This window comes from Fukomys damarensis, unplaced genomic scaffold (genome assembly GCF_012274545.1).
Source record: "Fukomys damarensis isolate Sample0158 unplaced genomic scaffold, DMR_v1.0_HiC HiC_scaffold_19, whole genome shotgun sequence".
Lineage (NCBI taxonomy): Eukaryota > Metazoa > Chordata > Mammalia > Rodentia > Bathyergidae > Fukomys > Fukomys damarensis.
Window position 1 is genome coordinate 61,566,821 of NW_022900931.1, and position 19,944 is coordinate 61,586,764.

The 19,944-nt window shown below is 41.8% G+C and overlaps 1 protein-coding gene across 1 annotated transcript in view; it reads left to right on the plus strand.

Moving 5' to 3' along the window:
- Window positions 1-19,944, plus strand: part of LOC104861696 (zinc finger protein 226) — a 42,808-nt gene that overhangs the window by 2,490 nt on the left and 20,374 nt on the right. Inside the window, 5 exon segments of the mRNA XM_010623244.2 lie at window positions 5,525-5,663; window positions 5,747-5,816; window positions 7,859-7,906; window positions 10,136-10,262; window positions 12,135-13,971. Of these exon segments, the coding sequence (XP_010621546.2) occupies window positions 7,892-7,906; window positions 10,136-10,262; window positions 12,135-13,971 (1,979 nt within the window). The 5' untranslated portion in view covers window positions 5,525-5,663; window positions 5,747-5,816; window positions 7,859-7,891.

Genomic DNA, 19,944 nt, shown 5'->3' on the forward strand with positions numbered 1-19,944 from the left:
AAAAAAAAAAAAAAAAAAAAAAAAAGAGGCTTTACACTGAAGCTGTCTGAACAAGATGTCCAAAAAAAAAGAGACAGGTTGTAATTCTAAATGGTGCACCTTGGTCCTAAGTTGTGAAATAGATAGGTCATTAAATAAGGAATATCTGTATTAACATTTTCATGCATTTCTGTTAGCAGTTTTTAATGTGTACTTGTGTATATGTTATGAGACTGTTACACTATGCATAGTAAGCTTTTACTTCTTTACCATGGAAATTTGCAAACGTACTCACTTTATAATACTTCATAATGAGCTCTTACGTAATAACTGTCCTGTTAACCTTACTAATATTATTGCTTTACCCCACCACATATATTTTTCCCATTGAGTATTTTAAAGCAAGTGCGGGTGTTGAGTCAGTAGGACTTAAAAACTGTCATAAGCCAGGTGTATTAGCACATACCTGTAATCCCAGCATTTTGAAGGCTGAAGCAGGAGGATCTCAACCAAGTTTGAGCCCCATCTGGATAATTTAGTGAATTAATGAGACTCTATCTCAAAATAAAAATAAAGGTACTTCAGTGTGAAGGAGTACTACAAAAAAAATCATAAATTGTATATATAAAGACTAAGGGAAGAAAGATTGTATTCATTTGCCAGGGCTGCCATAACAAAATACCACAGACTGGGTGGCTTGAGACAACAGAAATTTATTTTCTTTTAGTTCTGGAAGCTGGAAGTTCAAGGTCAAGGTGTTAGGAGCTTTGGTTTTGTCTGAGGGCTCTCTCTTTTCTGTGCAAGAGCTCCTGTGCTGTCCCTGTTATAATGAATCCACTTGCCAAAAAATAGGCTTTTGAAATATGAGAAAAGGAAAAACATGGAAACGAAGTCTTTGTAAATAGGAAGCGGGGGTGAAGGGAGGGAAAAATAAGAACCAAGACACATCATGTAAAGACCCAAGATCCTAATGATGAATGTAACTGTATTGGATACCTAAACTGTACCAATAAAGTTAATGGAAGAAAATTAGGCTTTTGAAAGAAAAGTTTATTCCAGTGAATAGGGACTAAAAGCAGGAGATTCTAGCTGCTAGCGGGGGGAAATGTCATCTGTGGGTGAATGGGCTAACACCAAGAGAGAGATATTAGCAACTGGGAAAGGAATTAGGCTTCTATAGGCATTGAAGGGGCTAAGGCATCTGGGGTGAAATGCTTGTGACTTGGAGTGTGCAGTCGCTCGAGGGAGGTTGTATACTTTGTTTTGAGTTGATTTGTCCTGTTTACCGAGAAGCTTCTATTTGCTTTTTTCTGTTGGTTTAGGCCGGGCCTGACAGTCCGTTTGTATGTTACTACTTAACCTCTGGAGGGCACTGTCTCCAAATAGAGTTACATTCTGAGAAACGGAGGGCTGGAACTTGAACACACAAATTTGGGAGGGAACACAATTTGGCCCGTCACAGATGTTAAGAGCTAATAGCGACTCTTAAGGTTTTCACTCTTGGCAACTAGAATACACTATATTTATGTGACAAAGCCAGAAAGAGATAGGGTTGGGAAAAAGAAGATGATTAATCTTTTGTTCCTTTAGAGTTGTGCTAGCCACTGACATATAACTTTAGTCCCCCCGCCTCTTCTTTCCTTTCCTCTCTCTTCTTCATTTGTTTTCTGTGTTTCATGGACTTCATCACATGCTCAGAGTGCCCCCAACGGGTTGACAAAGAGGAGTTATTCAATGAGTAATCTGATTCATGTAGCTGTCCGACAAGTAGCTGAAAATAAGGATCTACAGCTTGGGCTTAGAGAACAGAATTGAAAGACCACGTCCCTCTGTCTTTATTTTGGGTGGCTACAGAATCTATCAGTTTTTTCAGAGGACTCAAAAGTTGATGTCCAATTGATGATAGTATTGTCATGATATAAACAAATTCCCTTAGGGACAACTGAACGTTAACGTTTGCTATTTTATTTATTACATGGAGACGGGAGTGTTAAGATGAGCTCACATCTGTTGGGTGTCCCTATGACTTGGAGAATTTCAGCGTTCGCAGCTAACCCATGTACTTCTCATGACGGTCTTATTCATGTTCTCATTTTAAAGAGGAATAATAGGCGTAGACAACCTAATTGAATAAATGACTTGGTAATACATTCCGAAAGAAGCAGAGCCTGGATCAAACCTCAGCACCTAAGTTGGAAACCTACCTCGAGAACAGTACCTGGATGGCCTCAGGGAAGTTACTTAACCTCTCGGTGCCTCAGTTTCCTTACCTATCAAGTAGGAGTAACCTCAATACATCCCTCCTAAGTTTTCTGTGATTAAAAAGATATGATATATAAAATGCTTAGAATAGTCCTGGGAATATGGTAAGTCCTTTGTGGAAACTGCTTGCAGGAAGATGGAAGTAACTTGGTTGTAAGTCTGACCCTGTGGTTCAGCAGACTTAGGGAGTAACAGATGTCAAATAGCCAGCATAGAATAGAAAAACAGAGTTAACACATAGGAAACTTTGGGGAGGAGGCATATCGAGAGTGCACGGGGATCTCATGGTTAGGCCTTGGGGCCCTGAGACGAAAAGATGTTCAGGCAGCACTTGCATTCTCAGACTCAGATGCGTACCAGAATTTGAGAACCATTGCCTAGTGGTAAAGGGTGTGGGCCCAAGTGTCACACTGCCCAGCTCCGCTCCCTGGTGCACTGTCCTTTCTGGACAATGAAGTGGTGACCTGGCTGTGAAGAGGGGTATAACATTCGATGTCAGCATCTCTCCTCCATGGATTCTGATTTAATTGGATGTGGATAAGGCTTGAGAATTTTATTTTATTTTATTTTATTTTGGTATTGGGGATCAAATTTGGGTCCTTGTGCTTTCAAGGCAGGTGGCAGAACCACTGAGCTAAATCCCCAGCCCCAGGCTTGAGAATTTTTAAGTTCCACTGTGAGTCTAATGTGTGCCCAGATTTGACTCCCAATCATCCTAATAGATAAGGCATAGAGTGAAAATCTTGACTTTCTGGTAAATCACAAAAAAGTGACTTTTCTGTGCTTCAATTTCCTGAACTGTAAAATGGGCAGACTTGTTGTTCTCAATGCTTAGGGTTGTTATGAAGATTGCCCAGTAGGTACTATGCCAAGACCTAACTATTGAAGAGAGTTTTTCATGAATGCTTTGGATTTCCCTGTGAATAACATCAGGAGCTTAGGGTTGATCTCGGTCCTCTCTTAGGGTTGGTAGAAAAGTTAGAGGTGGAATCCCAAAGTCATTACCCTGTCTGAAAAACTCTGGAGAGCTATCACTGACTGACGCTTCTCAAATTGTGATCCCAGAGACCAACCACAGCAGCATTCGCTGGGATGTTAGAAGTGTGGATTCTTAGCTGGGTGTGGTGGTGCCACCTGTGGGGTTTTTCACCTGCTTCTGCCCAACTGTCAGATGTAGATTCATTCAGTCAGCTCTGAGCAATTACTTTGTTGTCTTAGATTTTGGGGAAATAAATCCGAGTAAGTGTTAATCACGAGACAGATGGTTGGCTTACTAGTTATCCCTTTTCCCTCATAGGGGATGGAAGGATCTCTCTGCTAAACACTTACTAGAGATTGCTGGGCAAATAAAGAAGTAGAACAAAGAAAATCACAAATTTTCAAGGGGGATTTCTTCTAAGATTGGGAAGAAAGCCATACTAGGTATATTAGCATTTTGTGACTATAATGGGATCAACTTTGAAAAGGTTGATTTAGCTCACAGTTTTAGAGGTTCCAGTCCAAAGCAAGTTGGCCTCCTAAATTTGAGTTTATGGGAAGGCCACACACAAGGGTGTGTAGCAGAGCAAAAAACCACTCACCTCATGGCCAGAAAGCAAGAAAGAGAAGAAGAAGGAAAGGGCCAGAGTCCCACAATCCTCTTTTGAGGCTGTGCTCACAGTGACCTAAAGGTTTCCCCATAGGTCCCACCTCTTAAAGCCTCCACCACCTCCCAGTATTACTACACTGGGAACCAAGCCTTTAACTCATGGGGCTTTGGGGACCATTTAGCTTCTGAACTATAGAAGCAGGCTTCTGTGGTAAGTTTCTTCTATCTGAAATAAGATGACTTACGACTACTGATCAACTAGTATTCATCTCTTAATCAGGACCCCTCCCCCACTGTAGGAACCAGCCTACAAGCTCAAGCTTGACTGAGGGGTGACTGGGATGAAAAGTAAAGAGACACAGAACCAGGTTAAAATGTGGAGGGCTGGGGGCTCTTGTCTCCCTTCAACAGAGAGCCTCAAGTGACTGGCGCACCTTGGCTTTATTCACTCAGACGTGGGCACGAGCAGTGAAGTTACACAGGATTCGTCCGTCTCTCACCCTGTGTGGTACTTGTCCAGGTAAACAACAGGGTCTCAGGTGTTTTTACTTTTCCTAGCAGCGTGTCAGCACGCTTGCTTGCCCTCTTTCTTCTTAGTGCTCATTGAGGAGGCCAATGAAGCTTCAGTCTTCCTATCTAGCCTCCCACACCCCACTGCCTCATAGTACAAGGGATTGAACCAAGAGAGTGCTGAACTACATCCCTGGCCCTTGTTTTATTTTATTTTGAGACAGGGTCTTGCTGAGTTGCCCAGGCTGGCCTCCAACTTGCAGTCCTCCCGCCTCAGCTTCCTACATAGCTGGGATTACAGGTGTGCACCACCAAACCTAGGTTACTTTACCCTCAGTTTCCATCCTACCTACAGTCAGATTTAGACCCTACAGGAGAATGTATTTTATAGACGCTGTGTAGGTTAGGTGGGTGGGTCACTGTGGAGTGGCCCTGGGCTGGGGGTTTCAGCAGCATCTGGAATTCAGCCCCTGCTCTGCTCATCAGGCTGTGTACTGCTTAGCCACCCTGAATCACTGAGTAAGTCTGGGCTGAAATAACATAAATACCATAGATCAGGTGGCTTAAACAATGTACATTTATTTCTTACATTTCTGGAACTTAGAAAGTCCAAGATTAAGATACTGGCAAACGCGATGCCTGGTGAGGCCTTGCTTCCTGTTGTCCAGATGCTATCTTTTGTCCTCACCCTGAGGGTGTGGGAATGGGTGTCTCACTGTTTCAGTCTAAGGGCGCGAATCCCATTGGAAGGGGTCTAATTCCTACTTCACTTGTCTTCTGGAGTACCGTCGCATTAGGGCTTTAATAGTCCATCCCTAGCGCCGAGGAACAACAGCCAGGTGGATATGTGGGTAACTTGTATTGAATATTTCAGCTGTCGGACACTGTTCCAAATGCTTTGTGTGTAGTTAGTCACTTTGACCTTCCTGTGAGTTTAGTGTTACCGTCATCATCCCCCGCTGAGAGGTGAGACACAGAGGCAACACTGCCATCGTGTTAGAGACGCTAGGACCCTAACATTGGCGAGCTGGCTTTAGAGTCGGTCTTGTTCACAGCTCACTTCTCTTCTCTCTCGAGCAGATCCTATGTCTGTAGAGTTCTTTCTTTCATGTGTCTTATCTTTTATCCCTAGCTCTCTTTCTGTGAGGCCTTAAGCTCCCATCTGCTTATTTTTGTCCTCCATAGAAACAACGGAGAGAGGAGATTCAGACACTGGCTCTGGCACGAGAGCCGGACTCAGGGGTCACTCCTGCCCTTGGACCTCACCTGCTCAGTGGGGGCAGCAGTCGTCGACTTCAGTGCTGAGAACTTCCTGAAATGTCAGGTACTTGGCCAAGGGTACCGCGTAAATCTGTTCGTTTCCCATAATAACCTATGCCTAACGTTCATTTTCTTTTCCTTTTGTAGCTGAGAATAGGCACAGAGGTTTAGGTGGTGGAACCAAGGTCCCAGGACTGGCGCCGCAGTAGGACAACAGGTACGTGTGAGATACTGAAACAGTGAATGCCAAGTGTTGTACTGGGCTCCTGACAGGTACTTAATGGTAAACGTTACTAATTCCGTTATTTTTATTCTTGCAGTGATTATCGTAGCTTGTTGATTCCATGGCATACTGGTTAACAAACGTGTGATTGAGTATACAGCATAGAGACCCAGGTTTTTATGAAATTTTCTTCTCTTTCATGTTGAAAAATTTTGCAAGGTCTTACATCTCTGAAAACTCAATCAACAGTATAATCAAATTCCAGAGACAAATAGTTACCAGGCTAGAGAGAGGATGGGGAGTTTACCATACAAAGTTTCAGCTTGGGATTATGCTAAAAAATTCTGGAGCTAAACATTGGCTGTGATTGCATAATAGTGTAATTGTACTTATTGAACTGTACACTTAGTAATGCTTAAAATGTTAAATTTGACATGGTGTATTTTACTACTTAAGAAGTCCCGTTCATCTACATGATAAGATCAGAAAACATGGTAAATGTTAAAAAATTCTTTTAAAAAATTTATTATAGCAAAAGACAATGTCTTAACCACCCCTGCATACTTACTCTTGCTTCTAGTACATTTATCTCATTGATCTTTTTACTTTCTGAAACAGTTCTAGAAATCCCTTTCATGAGTATCTTTAGTTGCATGGGGTGCCTAGATATCCTGAATTGATTCAAAATGTTTACCTTTTAATGGTGATTTTGACTTTGGAGAAGAGCTGGAAACCACCTGGTGCCAGATCCATGAATAAAATACAGTAGATCCTTGACTTATGAACTCCCATCAGTTCCCGAGGGAGGGTTGGTTGTAAGTCAATAACATCTGAGATCTGGATGCTTACCTGGGTTCATGCTGTAGATAACAAGAGGCCGATGAATCTTCCATTAACCTAACTAACCGAAGTTGTTCGTATGTCAGGCCGGCCATAACAGGAGGGTCTACTGTAGATGAGGACACTGTAGATTTTTTGAGCCTGTTTTTCTGTTGGATGGCGCTCAGCAGCAGCATTCACCATATTTTTATCACACCTCATAAAGACACTAAAGAGCTTCCAGAACTGCTTCAAAAATGTCAAGAACAATGGGATAAGTGTTCAAAATGAGGGGGATTCATGGCAATGTTTGTTTTTTTTAAAATACAGGGGATCAAACTTGGGCCTTGTACTTGTGAGGCAGGCAGTGGCATCACTGAGCTAAATCCCCAGCGGCAATTTGGCTTTTTTACTGTAATAAAATTTTAAAATTTAAACATTTACTGTTTTGGGTTGGTTTTTTTTTGTTTTTTTTGGGGGGAACCGCGGATTGAACTCGGGTCCTTGCCCTTGCAAGGCAGGCCACGGAACCACTGAGCTAAATCCCCGGCCCTTACTGTATATTTTGATCACACCCTAAATATTACTAGACAGACATCAAATTAAGTATGACAGACTAAGAATAATGGTATTTCAGAAATTAAAGGTAATTTTCATATGACAGAGCAGCAACCTCTAGAGGTTCCCTGGATAGAAATCACTTATGAAGACAGGTTTTATGTTATTGAATAGTACCTCCTTTTCACCACCTAAGGAATAAGTTGCCCTGAAAGTACTCTTTGAGCTTTTTTAAAAAAATTATTATTATTATTGAATTCTTAATCCTGAGAGTGTTAATTCTCTTAATTGTTAAGTCTCTTCATTTTATGGATGAAAGAATTGACATGGAGATAATTTGTATAGGATTTCACAGCTAGTAAATAGCAATGTCAAGACTATAGTTCTTTGGGCCAGAGTTTGCATGCTTAACTTGTGCTATACTTTCCATTTCTGTGCTGCTTACAGTCAGAATAGTACTGTGAGGCTGATGAGAGCATGTTAAGGGCACACTGAGTGCTAGGGTGTCACTCGTTCCCAGGGGCTTTTACCTGAAGGAGTGAATAGTATCTGGAATCCAGACTCTGCTCATCATGTGGATTATGCAGCCATATGGGTTAGTGACACCCTTGGCCAGATTCTCATGGCAATATTCGTCTCCCCCCATTATGCCTCCCTAGGACCCAGCCATTTCCCAGAAGGGAGAGGACAGAATGCCCAAGTTCAAGGTGAGTTGGGCTTACTTTCCTAGGTTTTAAATTGTCATCTTCTTTCTCACAGTTTATACACATCTTGTTCCTCTTTTCTGTGGCAACAGTGAGGAGAACTGTAAGCATTTGAGAATCTCTGGTGGATAGTATTTGCTGCCTTTTTTTTTCATGTTTATTGTTTGATCATTTTATAATTTGATAAAGCATAGTATAGAAAAGTCAATAATAGTGACAAGACTCCCATTATCTCCTATTTCTCTTGTAAAACAGTGGTTATTCTTTTTCTCATATGCATTCATAGCAGTGTATTTATAATCATAGTGTAGATAAAATTTTCAAATTATGCTTTTTCTAAGAAATGTGATATGCCCTACAGCTTTTGACGTACTCTGGTCAGTGTATGAATGCATGAAGGATAATTTTCCCTTATTCACGGACATTTAAGTAGCTCAGATTTTTTACTGTGTTGAGGATCATTGTGGTAAAGTTTTCCTGCATACATGGTTTTCTCCAAAAAGGATTTGAAGTTTTGCCATTACTTGCTTCAGTATTTTAGGAATACCAAATTGTGGGGAGCCATTCTACATAATTTTTGGGAAAAGTCATTTCACAATTAAATTATCATGAGTTATCTAAGGCCTCAGTAGTCCGTGGTGCTGTGGTGCTCAAGGGCAAGATTAGATCAGCTGAAGACATTCTGAGTCTTTGAGAACCAGGTAGAAAGGTTTTACTTTGGGAAGGACAAATTCCCTATCAGCTTAACTCATCGCACCTACTATTCTAGGAAGTTTTGCTCATCTCACTGTCCTAATCATCCTAACAATTTAAACTCCTCATTGACCCAAGATCCTCATGATCATAGGATTTCTGCCACCCTCCAGTCATCTGACACTTCCTCCGATTAGAAGATCCTTGTCAATTTAGGATTACTGCTGCACGCTGAGTCATCTGATGCCCCGTATGAACCCAGTAAATAGTGGCAAGTTCAGGTGCCTTTGTCTTTGCGGCCCAGAGCAGCACTGATCAGGCCCATGGCCCAGCTTCTTCTCTAAGTCTCATTTCCTGTCTTTATTCTTTAGTTCACCTGGTGCTGTTGTGGCTCACAGGAAACTGGGACTCACTGCTGGGGTTATGGTACTGTCCCTTTCCCCATTTTTTTTTTTTGTGCTGGGGATCGAACTCAGGTCCTTGTGCTTGCAAGGCAGGCGGCGGAACCACTGAGCTAAATCCCCAGCCCCTACAAATGATATTTTTGATACTATATATACTTGGGTGGACAGAGGGGCAAGAGAAGTGAATTCCTTAGGCTTGCTTTTCTTGTCGGTGCCAAGCTTGTTCTTGGGGGTGGACAGCGCCATGGATAATACTCCCCCTTCCCGCTTCACTCTTGGTGGCCCCTTCTCTGTGATCCCTTCTGTTCATTTAAGGCACTGAATGTGCAGTTTTCCAGGGATGAACAGTTTTCATATGAGAAGTTAAAACAGTGCTTAATTAAAATCTTGAGTCACAGGTTTTTCTGTTTTGTTTTGGTACTGGGGATCAAACTTGGGACTTCTCACTTGCAAGGCAGGTGGTGGAACCGCTGAGCTAAATCCCCAGCCACTTAAGTCTTTTTTATTGGGGGGAAGGTTTGAGACAGGGTCTCACAATGAAGTTGAGACTGACCTGGAACTCACTGTGTAGCCCAGGCTGGTCTCGAACTCACAGTGATCCTCCTGCCTCAGCCTCCCAAGGGCTGGGACTACAGGCGTGCACCACCACGCCTGGCTCCCAGCCACTTAAATTTTAATTGCAGTGATTCTTAGTCATGGGTGATTTTACTTCCCAGGCAACATCCACTAACAGTTTGGTCACCACAGTTTGCGAGTGCCACTGGTGTCTAGCGGGTAGAAGATAAGGTGCTGCCAAACATCTTATGGTGTCCAGACAGCTCTGATAGCCAAGATATGCCTGGTCCAAAATGTCAGTAAGGCTGAAATTGCGATACAGCACTGTAAACAGAGCTATACGAAAACAGTGCAAAATGTGAGTAAACGCATTTGCTGCTTATATGCTGAAAGCGGAAGCTGGGATTACAGGCGTGCCTTATCATGCCCAGCTGAAAAAATCTGCAGCATATCCCAGTGAATTTGCCTCTGGACTTTATCTGGAACTACTTCCTGCACATCTTTTCTGCTGTTCTTAGTCCTACCGTTCTTTTAGTGAACTATTGTTGCAAGATTAAGTGAAATGTATCTTGCACTATAGGGGACAGTGACCTTCAGGGACGTGGCCGTGGTCTTCAGCGAGGAGGAGCTGGGGCTGCTGGACTCTGCCCAGACGAAGCTGTACCGAGACGTGATGCTGGAGAACTTCAGGAACCTGCTCTCTGTGGGTGAGGCCGGGTGCTCTGGCTGATCATCCGCTCTCTGGTCTCTCTGTATCCCGGGATATGCAGGTCCTTGGAGTTCCTGTCAGTTCGTGCCATTGGCTGCTAAATTTACAGTTATTGAACCTCAGCCTTCAATTTGAAAAACACTGGTGTGGCCAAATAGAGCAGTCCACCTATTTCCATCAATTGTATACAGTCTGCTCTCAGACACAGCATTGTTCTTGTTACTCCTGGAGCTCCAAATATTGACTCCGACCTTTAAAATGAAGTATTTTACACACAAGCAGTCAGTATCCACAGAGGCCCTGTGGCCACTTCCTGCCTTGTGATGTTTTTTCTTTGAATGATTTTTGCCGTGGTTTCGTGTTCAGCCTGATTTTCTCATCAACAACATTCAGTTTGCTTAGCCCTTCAGTTTTATGATACTTCTCAACTTCTCAGCCAAAATGTTTTAAATCTCTTTCCCATTATGGATAACTCACTTGAAAAAAGCTTTTATTTTTGTAACTTCGGGTCAAACTCTCACAAAGAAGTCAAACTAGAATTCCTCTGTTCCTTGAGTGTACATTTGTCGAGCAGTGTCAGGCCGTGCTCTGGGAGTGGTGATAAAGTGTGAACAGTACAAACCCTTGTCATCGTGGGTATTGCATTCATGTAGAGGAAGACAAAAAGGATAAAGAGCATATAGTATGTCAGAGGACTTTGTGAGCTGTGTGAAAACAAAACAGTCAGGTAAACAGATTGCCAAAGGTATATAACGGATGGGGAGAATTTACTATTTGATATTGGGTGGGAAAAGAGGCCTTGCTGATATATTGTTCTTTGGAGACCCAGACACAAGTACATAGCAAGCCATATGGAAAATTGGTGGAATTGAGTTCCAAGGAGACGTTAACATTTCCTTTCCACTATTGACTTTGGAAATCTGTTCTGTTGCTTTTTTTTTTTTTTTTTTTTTTTTTTTTTTTTTTTTTTTTTTTTTTTTTTTTTTTTTTTTTTTTTGAGACAGGGTCTCACTGTGTAGTTGAGACTGACCTGGAACTCACTATGTAGCCCAGGCTGGTCTCGAACTCACAGCGATCCTCCTGCCTCGGCCTCCTGAGTGCTGGGATTACAGGCGTGCATCACCACACCCGGCTCTGTTGCTTTATTTCTTCCTCAAAGTTCTTGATCTGTTGTTACAGATTAACTTCCAGTTTTTCATTGTTTTCCTGTGGAGACTTTAATTGCCATCAGATTTTAGAATAATATGTTGTTTGTGGAAACCTTTTCCCTAGATGTTCTTATGGAGCATATTTCCCAGAAGGAGGCAGGCACTCTGCTTGCACTCTGAACTTTAGGTATTTTCCTCCAGACATATATCTTTTTAACGAGTCCATTGTCTCAGAGCTCCTAACATTGCAGTCAACTGCCAATGAAGTAATCCAGGGCAGAGATTTCCAGCATTGTCTAAGGAATCTGTAGGGATTTTACTAGACATTTTCACCAGGGCCAGTTCATTCAGGTGTCCATGCAGTAGGCAGAATTATGTGGAAGATATTTATCAAACACTGCTCCAGCAAAAGGAGACAAGATTTTTAGTGAGGTGCAGCTGAAAATTTTTTTCTTGGACCAAATTTCCAACCTGTAGCTCATTTATGAAACTTAGTGAGACTCTAAATTACTAGTCTCGATGTGTGGTGAGTGGAGTCTGGCAGACCACTCGTTGGTATGTGGGGGGCGTATAAGTCAGGTAACACAATTTGTAATGAAAAAGAAAAATGGAACCTTCTCCTTGGTTCAGTAAAACCTTAGTCTGGGGATCTAAGTATATAACTGACATCTCTGAATACAGCATTCCCATGCCCCATCTCTGAATTCTCTTTATCTTTTTAGGAGACCAAAGTCTAAATGAGATGGAGATTCTCCAAGAAGTAGGCTCAAGGTACCTGCCACATGAAGAGCCTTTCTGCTCACAGATCTGGCAGCAAGTTACAAGGGAGTTAACCAGATGTCAAGAGTCTATGGTGAATATTCAAGGAACTGGCTCTCAGTTGACAAAACTAGATGAGGTACCCTATGAAGATGAAGATTTCAATAAACACTTTAATCAGAGTTCACATCTTCAGGTTCACCACAGAGTGCATGGTGGTGCAAAACTTTACAAAGGGGAGCTGTGTGAGAAAGGTTCCATTTGGGACTCTCATCTCCAAGTGAACCAGAGAGCCCGTGTAGGAGAAAAGCCCTACAAATGTGAAAAATGTGATGGCACCTTCCGTCGGTTTTCAAGTCTTCAAGCCCATCAGAGAGTGCATGGCAGAGTGAAACCATACAAACCTGATTTATCACGCAAGGCTTTCAGTCAGAGGTTCCAGTTTCAGCACCATCAGAGACTCCTGACAGGAGGTAACCCACACAAGTACGAGGAATGTGGGAAGAACGCCGGAAAAAGCTCACATCGCCAGGCTCCTCTGATAATCCACCCAAGAGAGACACCCTATAAATGTGAGGCGTGTGGGCTGGGCTTTAGTCAGATCTCATATCTTCAGGTTCATCAGAGGATCCACAATGGAAAGAAACCTTACAGATGTGAAGAGTGTGGGAAGGGCTTCAGTTGGCGTTCACGACTACAGGCCCATCAGCGAATCCACACTGGGGAGAAACCATACAAGTGTGATGCCTGTGGCAAGGGCTTTAGTTACAGCTCACACCTTAACATTCACTGCAGAATCCACACAGGAGAGAAACCCTACAAATGTGAGGAGTGTGGGAAAGGCTTCAGTGTAGGTTCGCACCTGCAGGCCCATCAGATAAGCCACACTGGAGAGAAGCCATACAAATGTGAGGAGTGTGGGAAGGGCTTCTGTCGGGCCTCAAATCTTCTGGACCATCAGAGGGGCCACACGGGAGAGAAACCGTACCAGTGTGATGCTTGTGGGAAAGGCTTCAGCCGGAGCTCAGATTTTAACATTCATTTCAGAGTCCACACAGGAGAAAAACCCTACAAATGTGAGGAGTGTGGGAAGGGCTTCAGCCAGGCTTCAAATCTTCTAGCCCATCAGAGAGGCCACACAGGAGAAAAACCGTACAAATGTGGTACATGTGGGAAGGGCTTCAGTCGGAGTTCGGATCTGAACGTTCACTTTAGGATCCACACAGGAGAGAAACCCTACAAGTGTGAGAAGTGTGGCAAGGCCTTCAGTCAGTTCTCAAGTCTCCAGGTACATCAGAGAGTCCACACCGGAGAGAAGCCGTACCAGTGTGTAGAGTGTGGGAAGGGCTTCAGTGTGGGGTCACAGCTTCAAGCCCACCAGAGGTGCCACACCGGAGAGAAACCGTATCAGTGTGAGGAGTGTGGAAAGGGCTTCTGTCGGGCCTCAAATTTTCTTGCTCATCGCGGAGTTCACACAGGAGAAAAACCATACCGATGTGATGTGTGTGGAAAGCGCTTCCGACAGAGATCCTATCTTCAGGCCCACCAGAGGGTCCACACTGGGGAGAAACCCTACAAATGTGAGGAATGTGGGAAGGTCTTTAGCTGGAGCTCATACCTGCAGGCGCATCAGCGGGTCCACACTGGAGAGAAACCCTACAAATGTGAGGAGTGTGGGAAGGGCTTCAGTTGGAGCTCAAGTCTTATAATTCATCAGCGAATCCATGCTGATGATGAAAGTGACAAAGACTTCCTTTCAGAGCATTTGTACAGGAAATAAACTATAAAATACTGTGTTTAGTATTTCAAATGGGTGCTTAAACACTCCCAATGATCAGAGCTGTTTTAGGAGACAAGATTTGTTTCATAAAGGGTCAGCATTTTAGTTAGAGATTGACATGTTGCAGTGGGTGGGAGTTCACATAGCAGAGAAGCTGTGTAGGAGTGTAGCTAAGTGGATTTCATTCAAAACACAGACAGAGACAGGATGCTCAGGAAGGGTGACTCTGACCTGAAATTAACTAAAAGTACTGAGATGGAAGAACTGCCAACTGCTTAATCTGCCTTTTTAGTGCCTAACACATTATATGCTTTCAATAATTATTATATGAGCAGAAAGAAGACCAGTCACATTTGAAATTTTGTATTCAGTTTCTGTAAAATTGTCCTCAAGAGTGTTGTATAAGACTTGGAGGACATTTAAGTTAGACAAGTGGGCTCATATTCCAAACTCTTCAAGTCCTGTGGACAAAAGTGTTTTCACATTGGAAGTTGCAGCCTGTTAATGGATCCAAAAATCAGCTCAGTGGGTTGTGACTAGCATTTTTGTATGCTAACACTTTTATTGAGGTAAGGTTTACATGCAGTGACATGCACAAACCTCCTGGCTTCCTGAATTTTGCCAAATGTATGCAATGTGTAATCATCACTAGATCAGCGTATACAGTGTTTCTGTTAGGAACGTTCCTCACGCCCATTTGCAGTCAATCCCATGTTCAGTGCCAACAATATTATGATTTCTGTACTATAGTTAGATCTGTTCTTGAACTTCATATGGGTTCTATATGCATTTTGGGGGTATGGATTCTTACGATCATCTCGATTCAGAGAGAACATTTGACAAAATTCTGCATCTGTTTCAGATGAAAATTAGATGTATGTGAAAATCTTACCAGCAAATATCTTAAGTTTTTTAATTAAGGAATTTATATAATTTATATATGAGTCTGACTTTAGTATATCATTGAGTTTTGGCAAATGCTCACTGTCAGGTAACCACCACTATGAAGACATCTAACAGTTCCAACATCCCCTGCCCTGAAATTCCCTTGTGTACAGTGAGCTCTTCTCATTGCCAGCTGAAATATTCTGTGTCGATGCCATAATGAAATCCTACAGTATGAAGCTTGTTTAGTGTCTTTTCTTAGTGTAGTGCTCTTGAGATTTATTTGTTTTATAATCAGTTATCCCTTTTTTAAAAGTTTTGTAGTGCTGTACCACTAAGCTGTGTCCCTGACCTCCGTCACTCCTTTTTATTGCTGAGTAGTAGTCTGTGGTATAGATGGACCACATTCATTCATTTATTTACCGTTTGAAGACTGAGTTTTCAGATTTGTTGATTATGAAGAAAGCAACTATAAACATTTGTGTATAGTTTTGTCAATCTAAGCTTTGTCATAAATATCTAGGATTATTACTGGATAGTATGGTAAGGATATATTTAATTTTACAAGAAACTGACAACTTTAAAATTGCTCATTTTGAGCCAGGTGTGGTGGCGCATGCCTGTTAATCCCAGCACTCAGGCTGAGGCAGGAGGATTGATGTGAGTTCAAGACCAGCGTGGGTTACATAATGAGTTCCAGGTCAGTCTCAACTACGTAGTGAGACCCTGTCTCAAAAAACCAAAAAAGGGCCGGGGATTTAGCTCAGCAGTTCGGTGGCCTGCCTTGCAAGTGCAAGGACCCGAGTTCAATCCCCGGTACCAAAAAAACCAAAAAACAAACAAACAAAAAAAAAAACCCAAAATTTGTTCATTTTGCATTTCCTTTATCAGTGTATGAAAGTTCTAGTTATTTCTCCTCACTGGCACTTGTTATGTTATGGTTTAGTTTTTATTTTTACATCTCACAATAGTATCTCATTTTGGCTTTGCCTTACATTTTGCTATTCATAGACCCATTTTTTTTTACTGATTTGTTTTTTATCTCTTTTAATGTTCTGGATACACATCTATTGTCGTTTATGTGAATTCCAATTAATTTATCCAATATGTGGCTTATTTTTATTTCAATAACAGTTTTTTTTACAGAGGCAATGTTTTTAAATTTCTGATGGTCAATCTTTGTCTTCAATGGATTATGCTTTTTTTTGGCGGGGGGTACCAGGGATCAAACTCGGGTCCTTGAGCTTGCAAGGCAGGCAGCAGAACCATTGAGCTAAATCCCCAGCCCTGGATTATGCTTTCTAGTTTGTGGTGTAAGAACTCTAATCCAAGGTTTCAAAAGTTTTAAGGTTTCAGGCTTTACATCTAGGACTATAATCAGTCTGAGTTCATCTTTTTATAGGGTATGAGGTCAGGATCCCTTTTTTGCATATGGACATCCAATTAACTGTTCTTTCTCCTCTGTCAAGAAAACAATCTTTTCTCATGGAAACTGGGGGAGGCTCTCAGCTAGTTTGTTCAGGTCTCAGTTATAGTCACATAGTGGCTCCTTATGTGTCTTGAAACCCCTCCAAGTGGCCCTCTGCATGGAGAGTTTGGGCTCACTCCCAGGATGGATGTTCAGGGCTCCAGCTCCTTAAATATCTTTCAGCATTGAATTGCTGTCACATCTTTGTGAAAAATCCATGTGTGTAGGGCCCCCCACCCGACCTCTGGTTCCATTAGTCTTTGTAACTATTATTCAGTCAAATACTGCACAATCCATGGCTATTGTACCTTTAGTATCTTGAAGTTAACAATTCTTTTTCAGAATTAATTTGGCTATCTTAATTTGCCTTTTAGTAATTGTTAGATCAGCTTTTGGATTTTAAAATAAACCCTTGGGATTTTCTTGCGGCTGCATTTAATACATAAATGAGTATGGAGACAATTGATAAAGCAGTATTGAATGTTCCCAACCATAGAATGGTATAATGTGTGTAGCCCCTTCGGTTTCTTCCATCAGAAATTTATAGTTTTCAGCATATTGATACTGTACATACTTTATTAGGTTTGTACACAAGAATTCCATGTTTTTTGGTGCTAAATTAAATGGTGCTATTTTTCAAGCTTCAATTTCCATTTATTTATTACTAGTATGTGGAACTACTGATGATTGTTTTATGTTAAATTTATATTTTACCGGGCCTGGGATTTAGCTCAGTGGTTCCACTACCTGCTTCACAAGCTCAAGGACCTGAGTTTGATCCCTGGTACCAAAAAACAAACAAACAGACAAATTTGTATTTTATGGTCTTGCCAACCTGCATAATTTAAGTGGGTGTTCTATAAATTCCTTGGGGTTTTTTATGTAGATAATCATTTTCTGCAAAAGATTTCTTTTTTTTCCCCTGCCAATGTATATATGCCTATTATAGCAGTTCAACTGTGACATGGAGAAACTCTGTCCAAGTTCAGATTTAGATATCAAAAATCATGACAGCAGTCTTTAGGGATGATCAAAGAAAGGTAAAAGGATGGTGACTGCTGACCAAGACAAGGTCCATAGCAAGTAAATAGTATTCGGCATTTTCTAGAGGGGAAATCAAAAAGAGATGGTTGGAGGGCACATGTACTTGGGGGATAGTGGGAGACCCTTATCAGAATTGGGAAGGAGATGAAGCTTATGAGTTGTTCACAGTAAAAGTCCAGGAGCAGGTGTGGCTCAGTGAGAGAGCACTTGCCAGGCATGCATGAGGCCCTGGGTTCACTTGCCAGCATGCTAAAAAAAAGTCCAATTTTCCTATTATTTTCACAGTTTACCCCTGATATTTGGGTTAGCACAACACCTCTTGATCTTTGAAAGAGAACAGGTTGGCCAAGTGAGACAGGGTCTCACTATGTAGTTGAGACTGACCTGGAACTCACTATGTAGCCCAGGCTGGTCTCAAACTCACAGCAATCTTCCTGTCTCAGCCTTCCGAGTGCTGGGATTACAGGCTTGCGCCACTATGCCCAGCCTACAGTAGGTTTTTAAAGACTAAAGAAGGAATCGTTACTACTAACAGCCAAATAGGATAAAGAGTTTGAAGTAAGTGGGAATAAAGAGAGCAAATACTGCTTCGCTGGATATGGCATAGAGCTGCTTTCCTTGGGCCAGATTTTGCCCCCAAGTTTGAGAGAAGTAGGACACTGGACACTAAGTCACGGTAGCTCACCCATGACCAAATCTGGTAAACATTTTTAATGTCTTACATAATGGCTTCATAAGTTTTCCCTCTCAGCATAATATCAATGCTTGGGACAGAGTAAGCCCTCGAGTGTCATGTGTGCATAAATTTTGAGCAGTGGTAGGCTACAGAGATACCCCACAGATTTAGGAAAAAAGTGCATTTACATTGGGACCCCTCAAAGGCAACATAAATTGTTTTGATTTTAGAGAACTGAGGACAGAATAAAACATTAGCTAGGTCAGTAGCTATGAAGTAATCTCATTTAGTGTATGGGCCTTAATTGGAGATAGCACTTATTGGGGTTTGGTCCTCTGAAGTATGGCACCATTCATTTTTATGTGACTTAACGGTGGGCCAAACAGGGCTATTGAAAGAAGAAATAATGTGAGGAACCCCTTTGCTACCAAATCATTAAAACTGGATCTTAATTCCTTCAGACCTTTATTGTGACCCTGTAGGGCGTTTACAATTGTAACAGGTTATAACACTCTGAGATCCACTCAAGTGTTGTCATTTCCAAGGGCATTTATTTTGGGCTTCTGACATACTTTCTTTTACTCTCGACACATCTGACACAAAAAGCAGAGGGGCTTGCTATGCTATTTCTCCAACTCTGACACCAACTGGGTGTCAAATTAATTTCAATTCTGACACTAGGTACCTGAAGTCAGCTTCGGATCTCACAGGTTAAGGGCTGAGTACTGTTACAGAAGGAATTGGTAAGAGACACTCACAATGGAAGTAAAATAAGAAAAAGATTTATTTTATCAACAGAGGCCGATTACACCTAACAGTAGTGCCCCGATCGACCAAGTACAGGGCCATAGCCTCCCCTTTTCTAGGGTTTTACAGCCATGATCTCATTCAGGTGATTACATTTCATTCTCTCAGTTCACATTGTTGATATACAAATCATGGTCACAGGACAGTTAAATTTCAACCCAGATGTAGCACTCCTTTGTTGTTAGGGGAGTTTACCTTTAAGGTTTATCTGGCTATCTATCTAGCCCAGGGGAAGGGGCATTCCTGGTCAGAAACAAAGTTAACAGTGGTTCTTTTCATCTTTACTATCCTGTAGTTTACAAAACTTTTGAGCTAGAGGTTCTTGATGTACCCTGTTAGCTCAGGATAAGACTAGATGTCTCACTCATGGTTAATGCCTCTGGTGTCTTGATTCTGAACTAAACAAAGCAAACTGCTGTTAGGGACTGCAGAAGTCATGTGACATTGTGACATTTCATCGGTTTTTGCTATTTATAAAAGTTTTCTCTATCAGCACTACAACAGTGCCTCTACTTTAGACTCATTTTTAAATATCTCCTGACCAAGTGGCTTGCATCACATTCCTAATTCCCTAGAACAAGTCACAGAATGCAGGAAAAGTTAATTTGCTATTCCTAATTTTATTATAAAGGATAAAACTCAGGAACAGCCACATGGAAGAGATGCAAAAGTCTAGCTGTTGGGGGTGGGCAACACTGAGAGATTCCGTTCCCTCTCTTGGGTAGAAACCTGGATGCCTTTACCAACTTGGAAGCTCTTTGAACCCCGTTAAAGGGGTATTTGTGGCAATTTTATTATGTAAGCATGACTGATAAAATCACTTGCCATTACAACCGAATTCAATCTGCGTGCAACTCTTCTTCCCCTTCCCAAAGATGGGTGGGGCTGAAAGGTCCAGCCCGCTATGGAAATGTTTTAGAATTTAAGAAGTGTTGCTTTCATATGTACTAGAGATGTCATTGCCATTGAAGTGTGTGTTTTTAAATGGCTAATTCTGGGCTGGGGATTTAGCTCAGTGGTTCTGCCACGTGCCTGGCAAGCGCAAAGTCCTGAGTTTGATCTCCAGCACCAAAAAATAATTTTTTTTTTTTTTTTTTTTGTACGGGGTTTAAC